We start from the raw sequence: 18,064 nt of genomic DNA, 5'->3' as shown, positions 1-18,064 counted from the left end.
TTGAAAAATTTGAGGATGATGATGTAGACTCCCTAGAGGAAGCCCCAACACTAGATGATCTTTCGATCATTATTAGAGAATTACCAAAGGGAAAAGCAACGGGTTTGGATTGTATCCCATCAGAGTTTTATGCTGTTTTTTTAAATCAAATGAAAGACACCTTTTTCAACCTTATTCTTCACATATTTGAAGGGGGATCGCCACCAAAATCATGGTCCTGGGCAAAAATTCTTATCTTCCCTAAAAAAGGGAAACCCCCAGAACAACTTGGCTCATATCGACCCATCACTCCTATTAATTTGGACTCTAAAATATATTCTAAAATGTTGGCAAACAAACTAGCGCCTATTCTGCTCAAAGTGGTAGCTCAGAGCCAACATGGCTTCATTCCTGGCAGATCAACTATCAATCACATTCAACGGGGATTGCCTTGTTTGACTCCATGAAGGTTACAGGAGACCCTATGGCACTGGTATTGCTTGACGCAGAGAAAGCATTCAATAGGGTCTCCTGGCCCTTCCTTTGGGCTACCATGGCTAGACTGGTCATAAGGGAAGGATATATACAGGCAATCCAAAAATTATATGTGAACCCAAGGGCGGTAGTTATGGTGAATGGCAGCCTAACGAACAAACTGATGATTTCATGGGGAACACGGCAGGGCTGCCCTTCTCACCACTGCTTTTTACCATATACATAGACCCTTTCATCTGTAAGTTAGAAGGGAATGGCGTAATCAAACCCATAATTTCACAAAACTATGTCACCAAAACACGTGCATAAGCGGATGACATTGCAATCGTGACAGCTGAACCCAATGCCGTCATGAGTGCCATTGAAGATGAGGCGATCCAGTTTGGCTCGGTATCTGGATACGCACTTAATCAGGGTAAAACTCAGATTGTGTTGAACAAAAATTGCGATATGGAGGATTCTCGAGTTGTGGAACAAGCTACCTAACTGGGAGTCAGTATTACATCTGATCTGGATACGCTGGTTGATATAAACTTGGAACCCATGTTGCAAGCCATGCGAAAAGATCTTCAACGCCTAGACAACTTGAACCTTTCTATCATCGGAAGAGTGAACGTGATCAAAATGATCTTCTTTCCTAAGATTCTATATCTTTTTAGGGCAATTTGCCTGGAATTCTCACCCTCATGGTTTAAATCACTAGAACGCATGTTTTCAGATTTTGTCTGGGCATACTCACAGCCTCGGCGGGCATTTAAACTTCGCACACTACACAAAGATAGAGGAGGACTAGCCCTCCCTAATTTAAAAGCATACTATTGGGCGACTGTGTTATTATATAGCAGCAAGTTGCTACAAAACACCCGAGCACCCGAGGGGAGGGAGGTGCACACACCTTCTATATTTCAATTACTTTTAGGACGAGGGAACAGAGGGTATTTTTGGCGACACTTACATGATAGCTATCATAAGAAAGAAAAACTTAAAACACTACTCAGTAGTTTTAAGGTATGGAAGACCATAAAGAAAATGATGGGCTTAGGGACATGGTCATTTTACACTCCCTTAGAAAATATTGCAAGTCTCCCAGGAATCTTTAAGGACAGCTACATTAATAAATGGTTGGAAGCGGGGGTTGTACAAATTGGCTGCTTAGTCTCTCCGGAAGGGATGCAGTCCTTTGAAGAGCTGAGAAAAAATGTTGGTCTGGTTTGGCAAGATTTTTTCAAAAACCTGCAAATAAGGGACTTTCTGTTACATAAGGTTGGGGGATCGGGGGGCTTAAAAGTAACAAACTAGTGGAGGTCTTAATTCATGATAAACAAAATACGATTGAGAAGTACTAAAAACCCGGTAGTTTTATCTAGCGATGTTATCTTACTTGGGGCAGCAGATCCTAATAAGGACTTAGTGGGACATGAACTTATATTTATAGCTATGGCGGTATTTAGACTAGGTATTGCCTCTGCTTGGCTAGATGCTGATGCCCCCCCCCCCCTTTTCATCAATGGTTATCTAGATTCCTGCCCATCTCATATATGGAAACTTCTATATATAGGCGAAAGGGTAGGAGACGACGCAAAAGAGGTTTAAAAATGTGGTCTCCCCTGTTAGAATGGTGCCAGCTGCAAAACGGGAATTGAATGATTGAACTCTGAATCAAAACTGAAGATAGTAATAAGAATTATTGTTTAAACTGTATTTCAAATAGTAATCAATCATATGTGATATGAGATATTCTATATAAATGTTATGTTATTGTATTGTATATAATTCACGTTCTGTCTGACCGGTGGGCAGGGGGCGGCGGAGGTTGGGGGGAAAAATTATTGGGTGTTAAAAACTGAATAAAGATATTTAAAAAAAAAAAAAAAGCGGACACTTTGCACTTTAATAATTCTTCTCAGCTGTGACCAAGGCTGTTGCCAAAACACACAAGGCAAACGAAGAAGTGTGCTGCTTAACATCTTTGAGATTAAATGCTCTGCTTCCAGAAACGGGCCTCTGTGTTTTTCCTGTCTTGACGTTGACGATTGATGGGCTGCTCCATGCCTGTTGCTGTAAAGAGGCCACCCTGTAGGGTTAAAGGCTCTGTGTGCTTGAAGACTTGTGTTTGGAATTCAATTCAGTAGAATGTCCCACTAGCAGTCACCAGCCCAGGGATATGCTAGTATAGCTAAAAACTGACGACTGCTGGAGGAAGGGAATCGGAGGGGATGACACCCCCTTTGACCATTTTGGATAAACAAGCCCAATTTCAGAGACGATCGGAAATGCAAAATGTGCACAAGATCAGAGAGCGCACGACCAGGAAAGTATTGCCACAACTTGAATGCAAGTACAAAGAATAATTCCATTTTATTGAGGAACAGAGAATTAATTGTGATTCCATGCAATACATGAAGCAGTACAACGCATTCTGGGACTAGTATTATTAACTGGTAGTCATGTGACTTTCAATACAAAAAGCGGACACAATGCACTTTACTAATTCTTCTCACCTGTGAACAAGGCTGTTGCCGAAACGCGTAAGGGAATCTAAGCAGTGAGCTGCTTAACATCTCTGAGATTAAATGCTCTGCTTCCAGAAATGGGCCTCTGTGTTTTTCCTGTCTTGACGTCCCCAAAAAAGCACTGCTGATGATGTCACATATTACATCACTCATGACATGGTCAGTGGCATCACTGATGACATCACTGATGACATCTCAAATTACATCACTGATGACATCATCCAGTGACTGTGTGTTTCTGAAAAATGTCAATATGTATATATATATATATATATATATATATATATATATATATATATATATATATATATATATATATATATATATATATATATTCACTTACAAAACCATAGGTTTCAGGCCTTATATACTTAGGAATTAGCATTTAAAAAACCATTGAAATTGCTCCTATATAGTTAGTTGTACTAACTATATTTCGCACACCCGCAATCCACTGCTGATGATGTCACATATTTCATCATTCATGACCTGGTCAGTGACATCACTGATGACATCACTGATGACATCTAAAATGACATCACTGATGACATCTCATTTGACATCACTGATGACATCACTGATGACATCATCCAGTAACTGTGTGTTTCTGTAAAGTTTAAATATGTTTTACATATTGAAGAATGAGTGGATGTATAAGTGTCTGGATGAAGGATTTAGTAGGTGCGTGACTGACTGTATGAGTGAGTGATTAAATGTGTCTTACTAAATGCATGGGTTAGTGACTAAACTGTCTGAATGTGTGCATCAGTATGTCTGTTGTTGTGTAAGCTGCTGCATGTGTTGATCAGTAGCTATATGAGTGGCTATATGGGTTATTGATTGGTTGCCCAAGTATTTGAATGGGAGACTGAGTGTGTGTGTGGGTGGCTGGGAGGTGTGTGACTCTGTGCATAGATGTGTGAGCAGTTGATTCACTAGGTGTATGAGTTCAAGAGTGCATGTTGAAACAGCTATATGGGCGGTTGACTGTGTGCATGGGTGTGTTGGTGAGTGAATGGATATCTCAGTGCTACATGTCCAAGTAAGTACATATGTAAAACACAGTGCATGTGAGAGTTGGCATATGTAAATGACTATACATGAGAGCCAGTGAATGTGCGAGTGGCTGTATGGTTCATTGTGTACTTGTATCAGTGATTGTATAATTGAGTAAGTATTTGTTAGTATATGTTTGAATAAGTAAGGTGTTGTGTGTATAACTGTATAGTTGAGGAAATTGAAGTGTGATTGATTCTTTGCATGACTGACTAGGTGTGTGAGTAACTCCATGGATGAGTGGCAGTGTGTGAGTGTCTGTTTAGGTGTATGAGTGCATATGATAGTGTTGTATGTATGAGTGATTCTATGGGTGAATGAGTGAATGTGTGTGTAGACCTAGGAATCAGTGAGTGTGTATGTAGTAACTGGTATTGGTGTGTCAATGGTTTCAAGAATGGTAGTCTGTATTTAACACTGGGTGTATCAAAGGTTATATTAGAGTGTGAGGAGGTGCATCGTATTATCACATGAATGATATCATCAGTGATGTGATCAGTGATGTCAAATGAGATGTCATCAGTGATGTCATCAGTGATGTCACTGACCATGTCATGAATGATGTAATATGTGACATCATCAACAGTGGATTGCGGGTGCGCGAAATATAGTTAGTACAACTAACTATATAGGAGCAATTTCAATGGTTTTTTAAATGCTAATTCCTAACTATATAAGGCCTGAAACCTATGGTTTTTTCAGTGAATTTGCAAGGTTTTTTAAATGCTAATTCCTAACTATATCAGGCGTGAAACCTATATTTTTTTTCAATAAATTTCAAAGGTTTTGTAAATGCTAATTCTATTAGCGGATAACGTTTATATATGTTATTATCCTTCTGGGACCACCTGAGCAGCCATCTTGTTTCTCAGGAGAAGTGAGGCCCAAAAGAGCACAAAACAAGACTGGAAAATGCGAAAAGGGGGCAGGGTTGAGACCCCCTCACCCCTTAGCCCTTCTCAGGGGGTCCCAGAAGGACCACCAAGTGCAAAAAATGTTTTTATTTTTTTTAAATCGCGGGGTACGCGCACGGTACGCGTAAGGTGCGCGTACCCCGCAATTTTTTCGAATTTTACGGTGCGCGTACGGTGAGCGCATATAGATATATAATTTGCTCGAATTCAATTTTCTCAACAACTACTGTAGGGATTTTCACCAAATATAGAAAAGGCACTACTGCGTACCTGTCCCTACCATTTTGCCAAGTTTGGTGTAATTCCGTTCAGCCGTTAGGGCTGTAGCCGTGTCTGAAGGTCCCATAGAAAATGCCATTTGAAAAAGTTCAAATTCAATTTTCTCAAGAACTACTGGAGGGATTTTCACCAAACGTAGCAAAGGCACATCTGCATACCAGGCCCTACCATTTTGCCAAGTTTGGTGTAATTCCATTCAGTCTTTCGGGCTGTAGCCATGTCTAAAGGTCCCTATGGAAATTAACATGGGGAGAACACGTTTTGGGACCCCCCCTTTCGCCCCCCGCTTGACGAATCCCCCCGAAACTTTCAGGGAAGGAGCGGAGCGGAGCTGGCCAAAATTCTGGAAAATTACACACGGATTTCACAATCGGCGCCAAAGTTATTCCCAATAGAATGTTGAGCGCATATAGATATATAATTTGCTCAAATTACATTTCTCAACAACTACTGGAGGGATGTTCACCAAATATAGAAAAAGCACTACTGCATACCTGTCCCTATCATTTTGCCAAGTTTGGTGTAATTCTGTTCAGCCGTTCGGGCTGTAGCCGTGTCTAAAGGTCCCGTAGAAAATGCCATTTGAAAAATTTCAAATTCAATTTTCTCAAGAACTACTGGATGGATTTTCACCAAACATACAAAAGGCACTGCTGCATACCAGTCCCTACCATTTTGCCAAATCTGGTGTAATTCCGTTCAGCCGTTCGAGCTGTAGCCTTGTCAGAATGTCCCTATGGAAATTAACATGGGGAAAACACATTTTGGGGCTCCCCTTTTTTCTCGGCCCCCGCTTGACGAATCCCCCGGAAACTTTCAGGGAGGGAGCGGAGCGTAGCGAGGCAAATTTAAGTAAAATTACAGGCAGATCCCTCAATCGGCGCCAAAGTTATTCCCAACAGAATGTTCGAAATTTCCTATGGTAACTAGGTCCTAACTATATATACCTACTGGCTATCGCCAGTAGGTAATATATATATATATATATATATATATATATATATATATATATATATATATATATATATATATATATATATATATATATATATATATATATATATATATATATATATATATATATATATATATATATATATATATATATATATATATATCAAGGTGTATTGAAGAATGAGTGGGTGTATAAGTGTCTGAATGGATGATTTAGTAGGCACATGACTGACTGTATAAGTGAGTGGTTTAATGTGTCTTTCTGAATATATGGGTTAGTGAATAATCTGTGTGAATCTCTGTATCAGTCTGTCGGTTGGTGTGTAAGTGGCTGCATGAGTAGCTACATGAATGTCAATATGGGATTTTGATTGGTTGTCTGAGTACCTGTATGGGTGCCTGAGCTTTTGAGTGTGTGGGTGAGGGGCTGTTTGACTCCCTGCATGAATGTATGAGTGGGTGAATCCCTGGGTATATGCGTTCATTATTCTGTCTGTGAGAGGCTGTATGGGTGGGCGAGTGTGTGTACGGCTGTGTTGCTGATTTAATGGATGTCTCAGTGGTACATGTGTGAGTAACTACTATCCCTGGGCGCACTTCACAAAGTAGCGCTACGTGTAGCTACGCGAAGTGCACTTCGCACTACGCGAGCTATGCGTAGAACTATGCGAACTGCGTAGTACCCTGTTCGCACTGTGTAAGATGCCGTTTTCAATGATTGCACAGTGCAGACAAGCATCCGGCACTGTGCAATCATTGAAAACGGCATCTTGCACAGTGCGAGCTGTAGTTTTCTGCCGCTCAAGTAGATTTTTACTCGAGCTGCAGCTTTCTCAACGCGGACTGGTAGTTTCTCATCGTGAGCGGTCGCGTGCATATGCGACCACTCGCAATGAGAAACCTGACCTCCCCGCGTTGAAAATCTCGCCGGGAGGTTTATTTTCCATGCTCGCGATCGGCAACTTGATGTTGCTGATCGCGAACGAGGAAAAAGTCTCGCCGGGATGGCATTTTGCTTGCTCGTGGTTGCCAACTTGACATTTAGGACCGCGAGCAAGCAAAAAATGACCGCTGCACTACACTATGCTATGCGTGTTTGCATTGTGCTATGTGCAGTTCGAGTATTGCGAAGTAGCGGAAACTTCGCAAACTACGCGAGCATAGCGTAGTGCTTTGCCCAGGATTAGTAACTACATATGTGAAAGGCAGTACATGTGAGTGTTTGAGTATATAAATGACTAAATGTGAGAGTGGCTGTATAGACGAGTATGTGCTTGTGTCACTGATTGTATAAGAGAGTAAGTATGTGTTAGTATATGGATGAATAAGTGAGGTGGTGTGTGTATAACTGTATAGGTGAGTAAATGGGAGTGTGATTGATTCTTTGCATGACTGACTAGGTGTGTGAGCAAATCTATGGGTGAGTGGCAGTGTATGAGTGTCTGTATGGGTGTATGAGTGCATATGATAGTGGCTGTATGGATGAGTGACTGCATGTATGAGTGACTGTATGGGTGAGTGAGTGGAAGTGTGTGTAGACCTAGGAATCAGTGAGTGTGTATGTATTGGTGTGTCCATGGTATCGAGAATGGTAGTCTGTATTTTAGCGTGGGTGTATCAAAGATTATATTAGGGTGTAAGGAGGAACATGATGATCACGTGGATGATGTCATCAGTGATGTCACCAGTGATGTCATTTGAGATGTCATCAGTGATGTCATCAGTGATTCACTGGCCATGTCATGAGTGATGTAATATGTGACGTCATCAGCAGTGCATTGCGGGGTGCGAGTTAAAGTTAGCTGAACTAACTATAACAGCAGAATTTCTCTGGTGAAATGTCAAACTAACTATAACGTCCCTGAAACCTGTGGTTTTTTCAGTGAATTTCTAAGGTTTTTAAATGCTAATTTCTGACTGTATGTCCTTGAAACCGAAGGTTTTTTCATTAATTTCAAAAGGTTTTTTAAATGCTAATTTCTAACTATAACGTCCCTGAAACCTATGCTTTTTTCAGTGAATTTCAAAAGTTTTTTAAATGCTAATTTCTAACTATAACATAGCAGTTGCATTTGCAGAGTCGTGGAGAAAGGTGAGCGTGGCCTCCAAACACCTTTTGGCAATCGCACTGTGTGGGATTTACTGGAGGTAATTGGAGGGGTAGTTAGCCCCCAACATCAACCTTGGGGGCCAACTACCCCTTTTGTTACCTCTAGTAAGTCCCACACAGCAGGATAGCTAGCTTGTTATATCAGGCCCGCCCTCTCCCTGCACCACTGTGCAAGCACGCCCCCCTTGCGCGTTGTAAGTTGAGATATTAAGTCCGCTTGAATCCTGAGGTTCCCTCGGGGCCAACTAGCCCACCAGGTACCTCTAGAAAGCACCACAGAGCTGCGTTGCTGAGAGGTGTGCTGAGGCCACGCCCCTTTTTACACCATGCTGCAAATGCGGCTTCTGGCCCACTGCTGCTCGAAGGATAAATTCCACTTGTGTCCTGAGGTCCTCAGGACTCAAAAGGACCTCATCGCCCCACCAGCAGTGCACCAGAAGCAGCGTTTGCAAAGTGGTGTAAAAAGGGGCGTGGCCTTGGAACACCTCTCTGCAATGTAGCTCTGTGGCCCTTACTGGAGGCCCCTGGTGGGCTAGTTGGCTCCCTGGGACCCTCAGTATTCAAGGGGACTCAACCCCCCAACTTAAAACGCGCCACGGGGCATCTTTGCACACTTGTCACATCAGACCCCACCCCCTTCCTTTACCACTGTGCAAACGGGCCCCCTGGTACCTCCAGTAAGTGCCACAGAGCTATGTTGCAGAGAGGTGTAAAAAGGGGCATGGACTCGGACCACCTCTCTGCAATGCAGCCCTGTGGGACTTACTGAAGGGGCCTGGTGGGCTAGATAGCCCCCAGGGACTCTCAGGATTCAAGGGGAAATAATTCCCACCCTAAAACGTGCCACGGGGCACGTATGCACAGTGGTGAGGGAGGGGGCGGGACCTCCAGCGATTTGCGGGTTCATTTTTTTTCTGTTTAATAAAAATAATTTGGAGGGGACTTCGTGGTACCCCTTCCCTGGGCCACTTTTGGCCCTGGGGACCCGGGGCCCTGTCGGCCTTGTTTTTTTTTTTAATTTTGCGGAGGGGGACCGCGTGGCCCCCCTCAAAAGTCAAATTATGGCCCCAGGGACCCCATCCCCCGGGGCCTGGCCATCATTTTTATTTTTGGGAGCGGGGCCACATTGCCCACCTTCCAGGCCACTTCTTGCCCTGAGGACCCCATCCCTGGGGCCTGGCCTCTCCGTTGGAAAGCGTGGGGGGAACCCCAATGCCCCCACGGTCCCGCCGGCTCGCTGCCTCCTGTGGGAGCAGGCACTGCTTTTCCACAAGGGGAGCAGCTGACATGCACCCTGCCTTGTGGGAAAGCAATTCTGCTTTGCTTCATGGAAGCGAGAGCAGGTTTTCCTACTCCCGCTTCAATGAAGCAAAGCAGGGTTTGCTGTAGCAGGGTCGGAGCCGTGCTCCCACCCTGCCATAGCAAACGGCAATGTTCCGTGGGTGGACACCCCAGGACATTGCAGGAGCCGGCCCTGGGGGGTGGTGGTTCCCAGGGCCATGAAGGGCTCCAGGAGGGGGGCCGCGCGGCCTCCCTCCTGTGTGCAAAGCCCCGGGGGAGGTGGTGGTCCCCAGGGCTCTGGGGTTCATTACGGACCCCCGTATTTGCATTCTTAGGGCCCAATTATGATGGCGGACGGACCTGAGTCCGTCCGCCACCATAGAGTAGGAGGGACCGTCCGCAGGGGCAGCGGCGGTCCCTCCGTGCAGATTAGGATGTGACCGCTAGGGTGGCTGTCACATCCTCTATTTTTAACATTGTTAAAAATGCATGCACGGCATTTGCGTGCACAAAGCGGCAGCCACCGCGCGATGCCTGACGATTTGTTCACGCAAATGCAGGGGGGTACCATAGGTACCCTCCATGTGCATCCCCCCCTTCACCCAGGGGGCCCGCAACGGGCCCCCGAAGTGAAGGTCCGTATGCTTTCCCACGGCGGAAAAGCCGCCGTGGAAAAGCATACTTTCTACTCCATCATAATATGGCTGGCGGTGTCTGATAGACACCGCCAGCCCTGTTAATGCTTTTCCGCCGCGGTCTGAAGGGCACCGCGGCGGAAAAGCGGCGGACAGATTCCAAGACCCACCAGCCATCCTAATTTGGTGGTGGGTCTTTCAAGCATCCGCTGCGGTTTTCCCGCATCCTCCGGGCCGGCGGTGGCTTCCGCCGGCCCGGAGGATGCGGGAAATCCGCAATCGTAATAGGCCCCTTAGTGCCCCGGGAAGGTGGTGGTGCCCAGGGCATGTGGGCTTGAGCCCCCCCATACAGGTTTTTTTATTTTAAAAAACTGAGCCCAGGGTAGGTGGTGGTGGTCCCCAGGGCTGTGGGAGGGGCTGAGTCTCCACTGCAAAACATAACTAAAGCCCAGGGGAGGTGGCATTCCCTGGGGAGTGTCGGGAAGCTTGAGCCCCACCAAACAGGCTTATATTTTTTTAAAAGGAGAGCCCCGGGGAAGTGGTGGTCCCTGGGGCTGTGGGGGGCTGCGTTTCCCCCGAAAAACATAAATAAAGCCCCAGGGAGTTGGCAGTCCCTGGGGCTGCGGGGCTCCCGCTATTACTTTGGTGCATGCCCCCGGGATCTGGCCCACCAGGGGGCTCAATAATAACGAAGCGCAAAGCCCACTCTTTGTTTTTTTAAATGTTATCAGCAGGATTCTCGCACCCAGTGCGAATTCTGCTGTTTAAAAAAATGCTTTTTTGGGCCCTGAGCAGGACTAGGGGGTCAGGGTTTTCTACCCTTCCCCCTTTTCTTGTTTTTTTGGAGTGTTGGCAGCCAATCAGAGTGAAGCTCAGAAACCGGTCCTCGGAAGCTTGTTTCCAGTCCAGGGAAGACATGACTTGGCAGTTCGGGCTGGACTGTTCCCATGAGGCACAGGGTCAGACTGATTTGCATAAAGCCATGTCTGAACTGGGGTGGCAGAGTGGGCTAAAGAACGGTGATGGATTAAACCCAGATCTTTTGACTGGGTGTGAGTGTTTCATTGATTCGGATGCTCCGTCCATCACCATCCCCTTTTGTACCGCTTTTGGCCACCATAAGTGTGGCAGGGTATGCTCAGACATAAGTCCCTTGCTCACTTTGCCACTGGATTCAAGCAAGCCGGGCTGAAGACGGCTGGAATGCCAGAAACCGGTCCTCGGAAGCTTGTTTCCGGTCCAGGGAAGACATGGCTTGGCAGTTCGGGCTGGACTGTTCCCATGAGGCACAGGGTCAGACTGATTTGCATATAGCCATGTCTGAACTGGGGTGGCAGAGTGGGCTAAAGAATAGTAATTGAATAAACCCAGATCTTTTGACTGGGTGTGAGTGTTTGATTGATTCGGATGCTCTGTCCATCACCACCCCCTTTTGTACCGCTTTACTTAAGAGGCTTTGCTCTGCTTTTGTTAGAACATGTTTTGATAGATTTATGATCAAATAGGGTTCCATTTTTTCTGCTTATTCTATGTCGCTGGCGTAGATGGTAGCCTTTTGTTTTTTCCAGAGCTTCTTCTGATTTTTCGTTGTTTCCTCTTGTTGTCATCTGGCCTCTCCCCCTTCCTCTTCCACATCCAGATTCACGTCCTCTTCTCCTTGCTCTCTATGTTTTCTGGTCTAGATACAACAATTTCATTTAGTCTAAACAAGAGGTACACTGACCGGTCGTAGGTTGTCCTTCTCCTTCCCTGAAATCAGTATCCAACTCACTTTGTGTGGTGTTGGGGGATTCTTGTGGCTGCCTCTTATTAGTACTCATTTGTTGCGTCAGTGCCTCAAACCGTTTAGCAAAGGTTAATATTGCGCCACATTCGTAGTCGTGTTCGTCTCTTCTAAACTTACGTTCTTTGAGTTCCTCAACTTCCTTTTCATGTCTAGATTATGTTCAATTTCTTTTCTCAGTTTTTTCATTCATCCTCTTGATTGCATGCAAGGATGCGTGTCTCCAGTTCAGCTATATTTTTATGCAGTTCTTCAACATCAATTTGCGCATATTTTACAATTATAAGCATTATGTTGTGAAAACACTCCATATTATTTTTTCCCCATTCTACCAACATTTCATATATATATATAAAGAAATACACTCCTGGTTCACCACATCCAATTGATGAAAAGTAAGTGCCCAGTGTGACGCGTTTCAACCACATTTCCATGGTCTTGATCACATGATGCGCTGAACTAATAACAACCCTTAAATAGCGACCACATCCTCAGTTGATATTTCTCAACCACACCTCTAGGCACAAATTCCCTTCTGCTATGAGTTTCTGATATGGGATGAGTGAGCCGTCCTGAAAAAGATCTCCCAAGTCTTGAATGCCCTCTGAAGCACAGTGTCATAGCTCAGCAGCTGTGGTAGCAGTGTCCCCTTGCAAAGGTCCTAGCAATGGGATAGCGGGTGCATATGTGGTGGTGGCTCTGGTACAGAAGAGGCTCATATGAAATCCTTTATAGGCTACGGTGAGTATGAATATGTCTGGGGATTTGGGCTTTGCGCATGGGTGGAAAACCTGCAGCAAGTTATAGCGCGCTATTGGGGGTTCTAATGAAGCTGACTCCCCTAGATATCGGGATGAAAGTCACCAAGCAACCCATTGCAGCTGGGAGGCTAGATAATAATGCACAAAGTTAGGCACTGCCAGTCCTCCCAGTTCGGCAGGCAAGTATAATTTCCCCATGGACCCTCGTTGTCAGCTTTAGTGATATGCAAAGTGTACCTGAACACAACAGCTAGGCCACCTCCATTTTTTGCCTATTCGATTTTGGGTGATAATTTGATAGCCTAGTGGAACAGCATCATGCAGGATTTGAGCCATATCATCTCCCAACCATGATTCAGTTATGAATAGTATGTCAGGGTTTGAGTCAGTGAGAAGGTCGTAGATGTGATGTTTGTTTTACAGAATGGTCGAGAATTCATTAGTAGACAGTTTAGAGAATGTGCTTTGGCAATAGTATGACTTTGTTTTAGAGTGAGCACTATTTTGTGGGCTTGTAGTAGGTGTGTCCTTAGTGTTGGTATTAGCTGTGAGAGGATAGCAATTGTGTAGCTGATCTGTATCATGTTCCTCGCCCAGCAGGCTAAGAAGGCATTTTTATGAGTTTGCGTGTTGGTAGTGGAGACAGTGTTTGAGAGTGCGTTGGTGCGCTGTGTTGTTTTTGTAGTGTAACCTTGCTGTGCACTAGATATGGAGATGCGAAGTTGTGAGGTGTGGTATGTCGCTTATTTTGTTTGCGTCTATTTAGGGCAGAAGGTGTATGAGTTAGGGATGGTGTTGCAGCATGTGGGTCATGTAGTAAGGTTCCCATTTGTCCAATGGATGAGAGGTGGTTAAAAGAGAATTGCTGTGTTGCTGTATATGTGTTAGGTGTGGTGGAAGAGAGAAAGCTTGGCACTGGAGTTTATTCATTTGAGTAGTCTGAAAGGTGGGTGTATGTTTTTAGTTTGTGATGGAAAGTATTATGAGGTGTGTTTGAGAGATGTTGTTGTGCTGGTGTGCGTGTTGTTTTGCTTTTGAGGAGTAATGAAACGAGGTGCTGATGTATTTGTTTTATTAGATGGATTTATCTTATAGTATTGTTTGTATGTGGAATTTGTAAGGGAAAGGGGGTGCTGATGTGTTTGTGAGTAGAGTGTATGATGTGAGTAAGAGGGGATGACGTGGAGTTTAGAGTGTTTGTCTTAAACTTGATTGCTGCAAGAGGTAATATGTGTGGTGCAGTGGAGTGGAAGTGTTGTGCGGTTGTGTTATTGTGGTAGAAAGAAGAGGAGGGTGTTGGTCGAAGAAATGATGGAAGGCTGCATATATGTTTGTTAGTGACAAAAAAAGTCACACGACAGCTGCGCGGCCAACTCAAACCTAAAAACAAGGTGTTTGATTAAACTTTACTTCTGAAGAAACTTGAACCACAACGGATTTCAAACATTACGGAGGTTGAGTGTAACCCTGGGGTACCAACTCTTCAGATCCAATGATAGGATGATAAGCCAAATGATCAGATACATCTATATTCAAAAGATAAGGACGAGGAGGGCTAGGTTTTTATGCTGGATTGCTAAATAGCGTATTTCATAAAACGTGTTTTCAAGGATATTTTGAGAGCAGTTCTGAGAAAAAGACTGTTGAGCATTACAGGACAAACAGCCTTGTAAATTGAGGATGTCTTTCCAAGGGGAACTTGCAAGTGTTTATTCCTGGAGGATCCTCATCCTGAACCAATGGTATAAAGCACTGTTCTTGCATATGCGATGCCTATGATAAAATATTTGACCATTTCTGCATAGCAAAGAGCAGCTCTATAACAACCCTAAAGGAAGGACTGGGGTGAGTTCTCATAAAATCATGAAACAAACATACCTCGAAGCAGCGTTTTGGCGATGGAATTAGGGTTTCCTTCAGTTTTTTGGCATCTATAAGAAGCAATCCTAAATTTCTCTTTTGCCTGATGGCTAAAGCGTCACTGTGTTGCTTGTGATATTTTTCCAGCTCTCCAGCAAAGAAATCAACTCCTGTAAAATGAAGAAAAACAGGATGATAGAGAAGCACAGTGGTTGGAATATTCAAGCGTGTCTTATTAAGGCTGGTGCTATCCAATTCAATATTACGTTGATTAGAAATTGCCGATTGATACTACCAAAGGCTCTACTGTATACTCCACAGCAAAATCGAAGAGTCTAAACTTTCTACTTGAGTCAGCTTCACTTTCTTAACTTTACCCAATTTCAGCTGGCGGCATTTTCTTAATGATAGTGCTCCCAAGAGTTAAATTATTTCTGCAGGACATTGAGCATCCTTAGCATTTTCGTGTCGACTCACTTTCGTAACGCGCCTCAAGCAAAGTCCTCATAATAAAGAAAGGGGCGGGCCCACATATACTGGAGAGTTGACGAACGGAGAGCCCTATACGATTATCAGCTTACGTCTGGCTTTTGTAAATTAAAAAAAAACAAGGTTTGAATTGCAGTATGTGTGTCTGCCCTCAATCACTGTTATCAAATACAGTATACAGACAAGTTCGAGGTCAATTTACAATGCGACATCTCAGTAATATGAGAACACTGTAAAAGGTTTAAAAGTCTCCCTAATTCTCTACTTCAGAAAACCGCTGCTCATTTTATTTTGGGTTGACGTAAATTTTCCCACATTTCTGTAGGTGCAAACACCCTTAACTCACAAATGAGTAACATGTAAAGTACAATCAGCAGGTCATAGGTACATTTAACAAATTGCACTGATTTCCACACAAGTTGCATAATCTAATAATCAGGCTGGGGTCACACTAAATGTAGGCCGTAGGCAGCCCTTCTTTTATTTTAAGAGCCAAGTGGTACATTTTCTTGTCAGCATTTGATGTACTAATGGCCTTTTTACATGCATGGGTTGTTTTACAAACTACGCGCACCGAGAGGATAAGAGTAGTGATGCACCCCCAGCTGGCCATCTATAGAAAAAGAAATCACTTTGAAATGTATAACACAGAAGAGATCATTTTAAGTGACACTCTGAAACCCAAAGAACAAGAAGAATCAGAACAATTAGAATGAGAGTGTGAGACTTGGACAATGTACTAGACATGTGGAAGCAAGATACCCAGGACCATGATATAGAAGGCAGAAAATGGTCTAGTAGTAATAGCATGCAGAATGAATCTTGGTCTACCATATTTGGAAAATATCCTCATCAATAGAGAGTGAACTGTATGATTGACTGGTGTTTTCGTTAACAGGTTACTACCCGAAACCCTCAAACAATAATATAAGTGCAGTATATAGGGGTAAAAAGAGTATGGTGATGTAGGTTGAATGTGTAAATTGTCCTCAGCATCACTTGTATACAGTCAACATACTTCAGCCTTTATTGCCCAAACAGGGTTCAAGCCATCGCCAGGACTGGTTTCTGAGATCGACAGATTGTTGTGACTTATGAGTATCTACTTACGTCTCTTTGCACTGATCATTTTTTTGCGAATAACAATGGCTTACATTAAGCCTACTTGTTTTCCTCTAGCGACCTCATAGGTCAAGGGTGTTGTGACTCGTCTCCAATGGACACTCGGTGTCCCAACCTAGATTGACCTCATCAAGCTTGGATAGAAAGTCATCAAGTAAAGTGAATGGTACAAATTCTGCCATTTCTATGCATTGTGAATGAAGGTGTACATGACGTAAATTTTTCAACCTCAGAAGAATGGAAGGCCAGGTTGAGTTACCTGGTATTCAAACTTGTGACTAGGTGTCAATGGAGAGGACAGCAGAAATTGTTTATCTCGCTGATCCATCTTGAAAGAAGATGCCCTTATGTTTATGGATATAATATAGAGCACCTCCAAAGAAAAAAAGGCCAATGGTGTCACTAATAGAATCACGTTCCTTTAATACCTAGTAGGGCAATAAGAGAAGAGGGTTGATATTTGTTCACACCGACATCCATGATATCCCCACTGCTGGCCACTGATGTCTCACAACTCTCAGGTCTGGCAGGAGCAGTATGTGTTTTCTAACTGTGCCTTGATTTAGGAGGAAAGCACAGAGTGACAGACAGGTATGTTTATTTTATATCAAACAAGGAAAGGTGGAAAGAATTTAGCCCCACCTATGAATTTCTTCACAAGGTACAGATTTGGGACCTAATTAGAATGGCAATCAGAGTTGCCTCCGATCGACATCCTTGTAGTTTCGGTACTTACCGACCTTAGGTCGGCAGTCCGAAACCACAATTAGGCTGCAACCGCACATGGTTCAGTCACAGACTCCCATTCCCCTACTGGAGCTTGTGCAGCGGTCCGAAACCAGCTGCAGCACAAGCTCCCATAGAGAAATGGAAGTCACTGTAAATCTGTGCACCGTGTGGCAGGCACCTCACCGTCCGTAAGGAAGGCAGCCGGATTGACCAACCGGTTTAGATTCCAACAGCTGTAATCATGATACGGTAGTCGGAAACCAAACCAAGGATGTCAATCAGCAAGCCTCCAAAAAGCAGTTAGAGGCATCCTAATTAGGGCCACAGTTTCTTAAAAGTGTGTGTGCTTTTAAGTCTACAGCTAAAGCGATCCCCCAGTAAAATACAATCCCAATGCTGATCACATATGATGCTTACCCTACACTAACACTGACCTCTGACTAAAATCCTAACACGTGCACAAAGTCTTTCCTAGCCCTAGTTCTTACTCTTAACCTAACGTTAACCTTGATACATACTTGAAACCTAGCCTCTACTCTAACCTATACCTTAACTTTAACCCAGAATCTCAGCTCTTGGATAATATTTCTCTGATTTTGTCTTTTTATTGTTTTCTAATTAGATGTTTCCACTGAAATGTTTTTAATTATATAAATTTCTCAGAAATGTAAGGTTAGGAAATGTGACAGTGCCCTGGCAACCAATGGCAGCACATAGAAAACATGTATTAATAAACCCATATTGTACTGAACAAATAAGTCCACAATCTCCAAGAACGATGAAAACGTACTGAGAGAGGCATAACACCCAAGGTTATTTGAAAAATGCAGGGTCACATTATGGGGCCTAGTAAAGAAGTTAAGTTTACATGTAGGTAAGTTTATGCATGTACATTTACTCTTAAACTTTGTATGCTATTCACCATTTCTGAGTGTAAATTTACTACAAAGAGTAGACTTAAAGAACAAGTTACTTACCTTCGGTAACAATATATCTGTAAGAGACAAAGATTAGTGATAGATTCTTTACCTTTTAAATTACCCCTATGCGTCAGACTGGATCCGGAGAATTTGTTTCTTCTGCAGTACCCCTGCGCATCGAAAG

General features: G+C 43.7%; 1 protein-coding gene across 1 annotated transcript in view; it reads right to left on the bottom strand.

The window, feature by feature from the left end:
- DNAH6 (dynein axonemal heavy chain 6) overlaps positions 1–18,064 on the bottom strand; it is a 2,460,712-nt gene that overhangs the window by 1,960,811 nt on the left and 481,837 nt on the right. The window contains exon 13 of the mRNA XM_086961829.1: positions 14,639–14,790. Within this exon, the coding sequence (XP_086817955.1) occupies positions 14,639–14,790 (152 nt within the window). The remainder of the gene's footprint in view (positions 1–14,638; positions 14,791–18,064) is intronic.

The sequence above is a fragment of the Lissotriton vulgaris genome, chromosome 3_1 (assembly GCF_964263255.1).
Source record: "Lissotriton vulgaris chromosome 3_1, aLisVul1.2, whole genome shotgun sequence".
In the NCBI taxonomy this organism is placed as follows: Eukaryota; Metazoa; Chordata; class Amphibia; order Caudata; family Salamandridae; genus Lissotriton; species Lissotriton vulgaris.
The sequence above is the reverse complement of the archived record's forward strand: the minus strand, read 5'-3'. Positions and strand labels throughout refer to the sequence as shown.